Source organism: Acinonyx jubatus, chromosome B4 (assembly GCF_027475565.1).
Source record: "Acinonyx jubatus isolate Ajub_Pintada_27869175 chromosome B4, VMU_Ajub_asm_v1.0, whole genome shotgun sequence".
In the NCBI taxonomy this organism is placed as follows: Eukaryota; Metazoa; Chordata; class Mammalia; order Carnivora; family Felidae; genus Acinonyx; species Acinonyx jubatus.
The window spans coordinates 76,090,546-76,102,405 of record NC_069387.1 but is presented as its reverse complement, the minus strand read 5'-3'; the positions used below and the strand labels follow the sequence as shown (position 1 = coordinate 76,102,405).

At 41.4% G+C, this 11,860-nt stretch overlaps 1 protein-coding gene across 10 annotated transcripts in view; it reads left to right on the top strand.

The window, feature by feature from the left end:
- The window catches only part of SLC11A2 (solute carrier family 11 member 2), a 42,712-nt gene extending 31,403 nt beyond the window's left edge, over nt 1–11,309 (top strand). For 3 of the 10 annotated variants that reach the window (XM_027036141.2, XM_027036142.2, XM_027036143.2), the window contains 6 exons: nt 468–587; nt 732–881; nt 1,875–1,948; nt 2,568–2,721; nt 4,523–4,576; nt 10,038–11,309. In XM_027036141.2, the coding sequence (XP_026891942.1) occupies nt 468–587; nt 732–881; nt 1,875–1,948; nt 2,568–2,721; nt 4,523–4,576; nt 10,038–10,115 (630 nt within the window). In that variant the 3' untranslated portion in view covers nt 10,116–11,309. Of the gene's footprint in view, nt 1–467; nt 588–731; nt 882–1,874; nt 1,949–2,567; nt 2,722–3,256; nt 3,258–4,522; nt 6,962–10,037 lie in introns of those variants that run through there. The other 7 variants (XM_053226234.1, XM_053226233.1, XM_053226240.1 and 4 more) reach the window with 7 other exon arrangements.
- Nucleotides 11,310–11,860: the final 551 nt, after the last annotated feature.

Here is an 11,860-nt window from a genome sequence, read left to right as displayed (position 1 = left end):
TTCTGATAAAGTATTCTTTATTGGGACCTCTCAGTCCCTTTTATGTTGGTTACATTACGAACCTCCAAGAGTAGAACACATAGCTTATGTAGCACTTCCCAAATTTATTTGACCTTTTTCTTCACTCCTGTTGCTATCTTCCAGAATAGGGTGTTAAGTAATATAATTTGAGAAATGTGGTATAGACTTTTTTTTTTCCACATATTTAAAATCTATGTTGAAGACGAAGCCTTTAAGAACTTGGAGAAGAGGTAGAGGAATGAAGGAATATCCAGGAAAATTTAGGTTGAGGGCCTCTGAAGTGAGGACAGGTCCTGAGGCTAGCTTCTGGGGTAGTTCCCAGTGCAGCACTCGGTGTAGATTGGTACATAGGAAGGAAGAGGGAAAAATGCTGCAGAGGAATTCTGTTTTGGGTGTTGTCTAAGCAGATCATTGACACAAACATCTTTCTTCCCTGCTTCTCCCAGGGTGTTGTACTGGGATGTTACTTTGGGCCTGCTGCACTCTACATCTGGGCAGTGGGGATCCTGGCTGCAGGGCAGAGCTCTACCATGACAGGAACCTATTCTGGCCAGTTCGTCATGGAGGTATGTGCTGTTGTGACTGGTATACATAAGGGGAAGAAAACATTGTCCTTTTGTTACTTCTTCTTACTCCCATGTTTCTAAGGGCTTCCCAGACCTCTCTCTGTTTCCTATTCTAGACATTCATCCTGCTGTGTTTTCTTCCAGGGATTCCTGAACCTAAAGTGGTCACGCTTTGCCCGAGTGATTCTGACCCGCTCTATTGCCATCATCCCCACTCTGCTTGTTGCCATCTTCCAGGATGTAGAGCATCTAACAGGGATGAATGACTTCCTGAATGTTCTGCAGAGCTTACAGGTAAGGAAGGAGCTGAGGAAACTCCCATTCCATTTAATCAGGCAGCATTATATATTGCTGTCCCTAGGTACTGAGTGTATAGGGCTGGGTGCTGGGGAAAATTGAGAGGAAAAAAGAGGCAGAGTCTTGGCCCTGGTATCTAAAAACCTTTTAGGGATGCCTGGGTGGTTCATTTGGTTAAGCATCCAACTCTTGACTTCAACTCAGGTCATGATATCACTGTTCGTGGATTTGAGCCCCTAGTCAAGCTCTATGCTGATAGCGCAGAGCCTGATTGGGGTTCTCTGTCTCCCTCTCCCTCTGCGCCTCCCCCATTTGCTCTCAAAAATAAATAAACAAACAAACAAAAATAAATAAATGCATAAATGAAAGCTTTTAGGGTGCCTGGGTGGTACAGTCAGTGAAGCGTCAGACTCTTGACCTCAGCTCAGGTCACGATCTCACGGTTCATGAGTTTGAGCCCTGCATCCGGCTCTGCACTGACAGTGCAGATCTTGCTTGAGATTCTGTCTCTTCTTCTCTCTGCCCCTCCCCCGTTTATTCCCTCTCTCTCTCTCTCTCTCTCTCTCTCTCTCTCTGTCTTTCTCTCTCAAATGAATTTTAAAACATTTTTCTAAATCTTTTGGACATGGTTTGGTTTTAAAAGCTTGTTGAATGGGAATTATCTGCTATAATTACGTACAGAGTATAGAATTATTGTTTCTTAATCCAAGCAAACATTAAATAATAAATAACATAGGACATCGTTAGGTCCTATGGAGGTTAAGAAGACAAGGAAGATAACAAATGTTTTTAAGGACTCAAAGGATGATGATCGATGCTAAGTTAATGATGCCTCTATAGATTTCAACGTAATGCATGAGCATGTTGGGACGACAGGAATAATTTCTCATGGGGCAGATGAAGCAGGGTGTGTGTTTCCCTTTTGCTAACAGGGCTGGGTAATATGAGTATCTCCAGTAGTCTTGTCTGATCTTTTTCTTTCTTTTCCAGCTTCCCTTTGCTCTCATACCCATCCTCACATTTACGAGCTTGCGGCCAGTAATGAGTGACTTTGCCAATGGAATGTGAGTGTACTTCTCTCAGTTCCCCCAAAATATGTGGGGAAATGGTATCTGCATCCAACAGGCCAGTCAGAAGATGAGTCATATAGGGAACCACATGCTTTGAGAGGTGATTCCTAGAGGTGCCCCTCAATCTTTGGCTTAGAAAATGGAGACTCTGAATGTAGTAAAAGAAGGCAAGCAATTTTTCATTTTTGGGGAGAGAAAGATCAGCTCTTAGGGTTTTATTCTTCAGCTGCAGCCACTGAAGCTGCCTTAATTTCATGTTAAATGATCTTAATGAGAAAGGCGTAAACTAATACCTTTTATATGCATCTTTAAAGAGTGTGGGACATTTGAAATTGTCTGTTGCATCTCTAGGAACTCCGGGCTTGTTGCATTTTTAGGGCTTGTTGCATTTTTAGGGACTTAAATATCAGGGATTATTTGATAGTATTTCCCCCACCTCTTTCTCCCTACTGGTGTCTATTTGGCTCATTTAATTGGGACATAATAAGACAATTTTCAGTTCATTTTGAAATGCCTCTTAACTCCTGTCCTGTCTGCCCCACAAGACCGAGTGTCCTTTTCTGCTTACAGATAGGTTGGACTATTCCACCAATGATTGCTGATTCTTTTACAGAGGCTGGAGGATTGCAGGCGGGATCTTGGTCCTTATCGTCTGTTCCATCAACATGTACTTTGTCATGGTTTATGTCCAGGAACTGGGGCATGTGGCATTGTATGTGGTAGCTGCTGTGGTCAGTGTGGCTTATCTGAGCTTTGTGTTATACTTGGTAAGTCCATTCAGGAGGGAGTAGGGGTATATGTATCAGAGTTGGTAGAGACGGGGCTTACTGATACCAAAATGAAAGGACTCAAAAGAGCACATAGCCTTCTTATCTCCAGGTTACTGGAACAGTTTACATGAAATTGTTAATAACGTCAGCTGTGGTTAAACAATATTTTTAACCATAAAATTTAGACTCCTAAGAGCTGTCCTGTCACTTCTGCTGGTTTCCATTCTTAGTAATTCCTAATAAGAGAGTGTACTGTGTTTGAGGAATTAAAAGAAGAGCAGTATAGAAAGTAGAGGGCAGTACGAGATGGGGTTGGTGAGATGTCAGAGCTTTGGGGCGGGATACACGTGAGCTCACGGCCCTGCTCAGCTCTGCCATTTAATAACTGTCTCATAAAGAAATAACAGTGATACTCGCTCATTGAATTACTCTAGAGTGATTTAAAAATGATGGTTATGAAATCGTAACTACATAGAAAATGAATGCGGGGTAATGTGTTCCGAGATAATCAAGTTCCTTCTCAAAAGTCTAGGGTAGATTATGTGAACATGATGTTAGGTATGTTCGGATGGTACCATCATGGGGGTGCCTGGGTGGCTCAGTCTGTTAAGCGTCCAATTTCGGCTCAGGTCATGATCTCATGGTTCATGAGGTCACCCTGAGTCGGGCTGTTTACTGTCAGCATAGAGCCTGGAGCCTGCTTCAGATTCTGTGTCCCTCTCTCTCTCTGCTCATCCCCCACTTACATCTCCCCCCACCTCAAAAATAAATAAACATTAAAAAAAAGATGGTACCATCATAGATACATTCTTTTCTCTATTTCCCAAATGTTCTGTCACATTACTTATAGTAATGGAAATAGTTCTAGCAATAAAAACAACAAATCCACCTCCCTGTTCCATACAGGTTTCTCTGAAAAATTCATGTTTGGAGGAATTTAGGGGCAGCAGAATTTATACCATATCTGCTGCAGAGAATGGTTAAGGACAGAGGCTGGAAACCCGATCTTTTGAACATTTAACTAATGCCCATGCCAGTGTTTGCCACAGGTTAGGTACTAGATTGAGAAAATTGCTTTAGTGACTATTGAAAAATTATGTCCTGGACTGATACAGCTTTTCTTTTTTTTCTCCCCAGTAAACCTGGGGCACACTAGGATTATGCTGAGCCTATGTTCTAGGGATTTACTCTAAGGAAATCCAAGTAATTGAACGTGTCTTTGACAGGAAATATTTTAAAAATTCACCGTAGAAGTTAAAGGAATCTTTCCTTCCTGCAAATTGTGTATGGAGGGTCCGAGTTGTCCTCAGTCACCCTGAGACTGTCGAGATTGTTGAAGACCCATTTTAAGGCTGAGGGCTGATTCCAGGGTGGGTTACTGCTATGAAGCCCCCAAAACATGGACATCGTAGAGCAGTTCAGGATACTATTCCATTTGTATTAGTCTGTCCGTCATTCCCTCCGCCTCCACCTTCATCATGAGGAATGGGGTCTTCAGGGAACTCCCAGTCGGATGAAAGAAACAAACGACAAACGAAAAGCGGTAGGAGCAGGGAGCTCAGTATTGAAAATAGTATGCAAAAAAACGTTGCCGAGGAAGGCAAACTCCAGGATGTTTTGAAGGGGCTGTGGGGTTGGGAGAATGACTTTGTGCAACCTTGGTGGTAGGAGATGAGCAAAGCTGGATGCGCAAGGAAGAGAGAAGGTTTGTGTCTGAGCAGTGAGGCGTGAGCAGTCATGGTGGGTAAGAGGGCTCTTCAGAGAGGCTGGTGAATGATGGCCATACTTTATCTTTCAGGGTTGGCAATGTTTGATTGCACTGGGCATGTCCTTCCTGGACTGTGGGCACACGGTAAGCATCTCTAAAGTCCTGCTGACCGAAGAAGCCACCGGTGGCTATACTAAGTAAACACTGGATCAGTCTGTCTGTCCTCCACAGGTAGCCATCAGAGCCAGTGTGTTTCTATGGTTTACTGTGTGAACATAGACAAAAGTATGTGCTGTTGCACAGACTTCATTTAAGACTCAACTGTTTGTTGGGAAAGACTTTGTTTCAATATATGTTTGAAAGATGGAATTTTTTTTCTTCCTGACCTCCTAACCTGGGAACTGGATTAGATAGGATCTGTGAAAAGCTGACATTTGCTGCTATCATTCCAACACTAAAATTTTAAGTAGCTGCCTAAGGGCCAGTTTGTTTTATCCTTTTGAGAGAGAATCCTGTAGGCATGATTCTTAACTAGGCTGTGTGTTTAAAAAAAAAAAAAAAAATTGGAAAATGTAATAAATTTTTCATAATACAAATTATAGAATGGGTATGCAGGTTTTGTTTATCAAAAGATTCTGGATTTTAAGAGGCTGAGAAATACTTTTCTTATCCATATCCTTTCAGTTACTTTAATTATTAAAAAAAAAAAACCTCACCTAAGGTGGTGTCATCTATATTAAATATAAAATTGTGAGACATCTCTACCTCTTTCAGGTTCAGGGTTCTTTTAACTTCTTTCCACTTTAAATTTTTGGTGAAAGTTAAGAGGGATGAGAAAGCATAAATTTAGAAGGTGATAAATGAACAAATAGCAAAGCTGACATGCAGGTGGTGGTTATTAATCACCTTGGAACATCACTGAGCAGATTTTCCTCAGAGATGGAAAGCTTATCAGGAATTTCTTGGGAGTCCTGATTTTCATAAGTTTTATCTTAGTACCGAGCTTTCCCGTTGATACTTCCTCTTTGAGTGCATACAGTTGTAAAACCTTCACCTTCCTCATCCAGGAAGTTGGCTATAGAAAAAGATGGTAGCATTTATGAACTGACGTTCTCATGAGATTTTGGAATGAGGAGAAAAGACTGAAAGGAAAAGAAGAGCCATCTGTTTTATTCCTAAAAGCCATCTCCTACCAGAACTGTCACGTTTTTCCGAAGCATGCCCAAGACCACTTGCAAGGCAATCTCAGGAGCTGTGGACCTAACTGTTGCAAAGCTCTTTCTCTCTCCCTCAGCAAGTCAGTAGGTATCACTGTGGTTGCAGAGTTCTCTCAGCAAGGTTGCGCTGGGCTACCTCTCTTCAGCCATTCCCTCAGAGGGAAAAATTTTGAGACCAGATGGTGGAGCTTTGGAGTCAGAGGAAATGGGTCCCTTCGGCATGAAGCTGCTGCTCTTCAGCCACTTCTGATACTTTTACATGTGGAGCCTGAGATTGTGTGATTATATCAAATCAAATCACATTTGTCTGGTGGAGATAAATAATCAAGTCTTTTATAGCCATTGACTTGGTGAGAACAGTAACGGGAATGGCATTGAAGGACTTCTCGTTTTTTGGAGCTTTCCTTCTGGAGTCCTGGTTGATTGATATTATGTATTCATCTCAGCCCCTGAAAGCATTATTGCTCATATTTTGCACACAGTCAAAAGCACAGACTGGATGGATTGTTTTTCATAAGGCATTAAGGATAAACTACTGTTTCACTGACTATACCTTCTCTTAGTCCCTCAAGTAATATCTGACAGGATCATGAAAGACAAATTTCCCCAACTGTTCCTCCTCACATCTTCCCCTCTCCCTATCGTCATGCCTGGTCATAAGAGCACTCTGTGAAGATGTTGGAGACTGACATCTTTATCTCTCATCTGGCTGTGCTAGGTGAAGGCAAAATTGACAAGAAAAATTCTTTGTAAAGACAGTACAGTGACACTTCCCTTTGCCCTGAGTCTGGTGGGCCCAGTCAGTCTCAGATTCACAAAATGTATTTAGAAGTTCAAGTAAAGCTGCTTATTTTCTTTTTTAAAGTTTTATTTATGACTTACGATGATGGAAAATTTCTTCCCACTTAAGTGGCATTTTATAATACTACGTGTGGAGTGTTTTACAGTGTTAAAAGCACTCCCAAACCATATTCCATTTGATCCTCTTGGAGAGTGTCCTTTAGCCAGTACTCTGGGTGCAATAAACAATGCTTATGAAGTCTTCCGGTGCCAGCATGTGCAGTGTGTGTGTGTGGAATGTTAAGGATATACAATTGTACCTTATGTAAATCCGTCCTTGTTCTCCAGAAATGTGACATGAAATAATTGTGCTGGTACAGCATCTTGGGAATTCATAGGGATGGGGACGAGCTGTAGTTTGGCTCCTGTGAGGTCCTGCTAGTCGTATTCCAAGTGGTGACAACTGAGCTGTTAGTGACCACTTAACAGTATGTAAACTTGGTTTGTAATTAAAAATTTTTTCTTTTTCCTGTTTGGTTTCCTGGGTATTTTTTTTCACCTTGAAAATATTTAACTTCTGAAATACTGAAACATCAGCCGCCACCTGGATTGACATATTAAGCCCACAGTATTAGTGATTTTCTCTTGTGAAGGGATGGAGGTATAAATAGCTTTAGTCCCCAGAAGACTTGATGAACTGCAGACAGCAAACACGAATATCAATCTGCCCATTTAGTCACATACTGTTTGTCTTGCTGTTGCTAAAGGTCACATCATTGCTTTATTTAAACTCGAAAAAAAATTGTTATTCAGCCTTTCTTTGCTCTAAGCTGAACATTTTTCTGTCCGTAGTCTTGTTTCACCATTGGAATAGGCTTTTATATTCCATGTATGCTGCCCATAAAAAGTATAAGTGTTTGAAAAGGGAAACCAAAATTGTTTAGCTTAAAAATTGAAAGCATTTTGGTGGAACGGATATAAACGGAAACATTGGCGCCATTTAATGAAAACAAAGACGAAGCTCAGGCCTAATAAACTACTAGCCCTGTCACCGTACAAATGACAGGAAAATCTAAGTGAACACTTGATTTATTCCAAGATTGTCACTTGAACTTCATTTTCCCTTTCTCTGTCATAAGCTTTTCTGCCTGTCTTATAGGAGCTGAATACTGTAACACCATAGAAGTAATCTGGGAATTCTGTTCTCCATGTTGTCCTTCCTCGTTTAGCTCTCCCTTCTTCTCTTGGGTTTACTTTCCAAACTAGAATAGGATGCAGTAGTTTGAAGATCCTGATTTGAGACATTTCTTTTAGCTCTGCCCTCTGGAATGCTTTCTACTCCTTTATTCGATAGGTAGGGCCAATGAATCTAAATGTGTCAGCTTCCCTTGGCACCTTAGCTTATGAAGGTTAAAAACGGCTGACACTGACCCCCATGTGCTCGTCCTGGTCTGAGCACTCCTAGGACCTCATTCAGTTGTTACAACAAGAGGATCGGCCTCTACATCGAGGAGGCAACTGGAAGGCCAAAAAGTAAAGTTAACTTCCTCGAATCACATCACGGGTAAATGAGCAGCTGGCATGTCAACTTGAATACTAAACTCCAGAGTCCACGTTGCCATTACTGAACCGTCCTGTGTAATACGTAGTACACTCTTCATGCCAGGTTAAGATGCCAAGCTTTGGTGTCTGGCATTACAGGAACACGTCAGAGCATCTCGCTTGATACTCTGATTAGTGAGAGATTCGTACTCTAGCCAACGGACAGACTAATTTTGCTTGGCCTGTGTTAAATTTGGAACAACTTTGAATGCTTTTTGGTGGGCACAGAAGCTGGACAGGGCCCTCTCTGATCCTACCCCAGGAGTAGCTAAGAACTATGAAGCTTACTCATTTGCATTACCTCTCTGCCCCTGTGACAGCAGTTAGCCTATTCCTGTGCCGTTCCGCGCCACTTCTCAGTGTCTCCCAACAATATGACAGACTCCTCCAGTGAAGGAACCCTAACAAGTCCTCTAAGAGTCTGGGGATCACAGGACTAATAAGGCAACTCTTGCTTATTACGTAATGAGGAAGCCCACCAGCTCAGGTCTCTTGTGAAAAGGCAGCAATGAATTTATAGTGTATCTGACAGTTGCTCTTGGTTACTAAAACCTGAAATGGAAGACCCTGAAATGAATAAGGAGGCTTGTCTGAAGAGCTGTTTCTCTGCCCTAAGGCCACTGTTAGTAATTTCCTAGCTCACTATGCCTAGAATTATTTGGGGGTTCATTTGGTGTCCACGGGGTCATCAGAAGCTTGTGAGGTATACAGGGCAATTTGTAATGTGTTAAAAAATTCCATTTGTCGAGGTGCCTGGGTGGTTCAATCAGTTAAGCATCCGACTCTTGATCTCAGCTCAGGTCATGATCTCACAGTTCGTGGGCTCGAGCCCTGCAACCGGTTCTATACTGAGAATGCGAACCTGCTTGGGATTCTCTCTCTCTGCCTCTATAAATGAACAAACATTAAAAAATAAACATTAAAAAATCATATTTGTTGAAGACTAACACAGCATATCAGCGTACTTGGCATTTTCAAATGTAGCATTTATTCCCATTTTACAAATAAGTAGGATAAGGCTCCAGAAAGGATACATGAACTTGCTCAAGGTCACAGGTAGCGGCAGAGTTGGAGCTTGAACTCGACTCTGGTGCCTTTTCCACTGTGCTATAATAGGAATATTTTCCTCCTGTGGATTCATAGTCTACATTCTGCCTTAACTCACAGGTTGTTGATGCCAAGGGGTGATAACATTCCTAAAGCCCTAACTAATAACAGTAGGGCTAAAGTGAGATTCAGTGATTATCTCACGATGGTATGCAGAGATGGTATGCTATTTTCTTTTTTTTTAGGGAAAGAATTGGCTCAGGTGCCAGAAGATCATGGGGCCTGGATATTGGGCTTAGGAGTTAGAGTGAGCTCGAGAGTTAGAATTAGTATTTGATTCTAATATTTATTTTAATTATTTAGAGCTTATTTGATTTCTAAAACACAGTACTAGAATACAAAAGTGCTCAGAGTGTTTGTTTGCTCTCGTCCTTGTCGCCAGCAAGCACCCCTCTGGAACAAGTGTGTCACAAGAATAGTCAAAGTGCAGATTTCATGAGGGCGCTTGGCATTATCTCAGTTCTTAACTATTTCATTCAGCTCCAAGCTAGTATTTTATGTAAACCGTTTCTGTAAGTCATTTCTCTTCGGAAATAAAAATCAATATAGCAGTACTGAAAAAAGGCATATACCGATGTGCTGATTATAGGTGCTCGTGTGCCAGTTTCAGTATTTAAATACTCGTAAATCAGGGCTGCCTGGGTGGCTCAGTTGGCTAAGCGCCTGACTTCCATTCAGGTCATGATCAGTTTGTGAGTTTGAGCCCCGCATCTGGCTCTCCAGCTCTCCGGCTCTCTGCTGTCAGCCTGGAGCTCACTTCAGATCCTCTGTCCCCATCTCTGCCTCCCCCCTTCCCCCGCTCACGTGTGCACTCCCTCTGTCTCTCAGAAATAGACATAGAAAAAGAATAACAAATACTTGCACATCAGTCTAACCCTTTTTCATTTTTTTGTCCTTAGTACCATCTGGGACTGACAGCTCAGCCTGAACTCTACCTTCTGAACACCGTGGATGCTGACTCACTTGTGTCTAGATGACTGACAGCCTGAGAGACTGTTTACGAACCACTTTGTCTTAGTCCTTTTGTGCCAGGTGTCCTGTTAACATATCTCTGTTAGTTCAGAGGTGAGTTTTGTTCAGATGTTTTGAACAAAAGTCAAAGATTTCCTCATGGGAAGGGTGTTAAAAGCTGCCAGCTCTAAGTGTAGGACAGAGACCCACCCACCTCACGATGGTCCTACAGTAGCCAGAGTGACATGATTGGCCCACGGTGGCCACACACCCCTATGGGCTTGTGTCTTGACCTCTGGAATTTAAAAAATATATATGTGTATATATTTATGTAAACCTGAACATGTCAGTTTGGGTAGAGTTTTAAGGTTATGTGAAATTGATAGGTCTTTCTTATTTTTTTAAAAGCTATAGATAAATCAGATATTTGTTTTCTCTGGGTCACAAGTGACAGAGGAAAGGGAGTAATGCTCTTTTTCAGAATGATCTGGTCAAATTGACTTGCCTTTTAAAGTGACACTTGACTATAGCTAGTTAAATTCGATTTCAGTTTTAACCAGACCCTTAGCGACTACTGACTAGGAGCACATCATTTCTAAAGGAAACAGTTCTTCTTTTCAGCAGATTTATCCTGGTTATATTGTGTGCTTTGCAATTATTATTCTTTGTTGCTTTTCTTGAAATCTTGTCAGAGGTATGGTGGTATTTCCCAAAGAGCTTAGTACCTCATCAGAAGATTCAGAAACCATACTCTAACCAATGATCAGTTTTCCATGTGACATCGTAACTCAGCCCATTCTAGCATTCAAGCTTTAGGGATAAAAAGAAGAACCTTCTAACATTTAACTTTGTAAGTCCCAAACAGAAAATGATGGAGGTTACTTGTTTTCTTTCTAACGTTTGTAGAGTTCTACCATGTCTTTTCTTCCCATTTTTCCCCACTAAAACTCCACAGACACCATTTCTAGGTCCAAAGTCTATTTCCAGGAATGGTTAATATTTCTAGTGTTGAATTTCCTTGAATGCTAAGCATTTTATTTAAGATATTTATATCAAGTAATACGAGAGCAGAACTAGACCAGGACGTGGACGACTAGTTCTCATGTCATAAACTGCCTGCCTACATGTGGGTGATAGACTTTTTTTGACCCCTCTTCTTAACCAGGACTTTTTTCCTTAAGATTTTTATAATAAAAATTAATATTTAAAAATTGGAAAAATGTTGCATAATTATCTGATTGAAAAGAAGATTTGCCACACTGGGCTTACATTCCTGCATGGAATTGCAGTTGGCTGGAACTGGATGGTGGCTAGTCCATTTTAATGGACTATACTCAGGGTGGCACACACTTCTTCGATTCGTTTCCTTCTAGCCCCAAAGACATTGAGTTTGCAAACCCTGCAGCTTTTGTATGACTTTGAGCATCATTTTCCTCTTTCAGCTTAAAAGTGAAATATCTGACCTCTCTGTCTTATTTTAAAAGTTAGTATTGGGCACCTGGGTGGCTCAGTCGGTTGGGCGTCTGACTTTGGCTCAGGTCATGATCTCACAGTCTGTGAGTTCATGTCCCACGTCGGGCTCTGTGCTGACAGCTTGGAGCCTGGAGCCTGTGTCTCCCTCTCTCTCTGCTTCTCCCCTGCTCATGCTCTGTCTCTCTCTGTCTCAAAAATAAACAAAAACATTAAAAAATTTAAAAACAAATAAAAATGAAAAAAATAAAAAAATAAAAGTTAGTATTTTTTCAGTAAGACTTTTTAAAATTCCAGACAT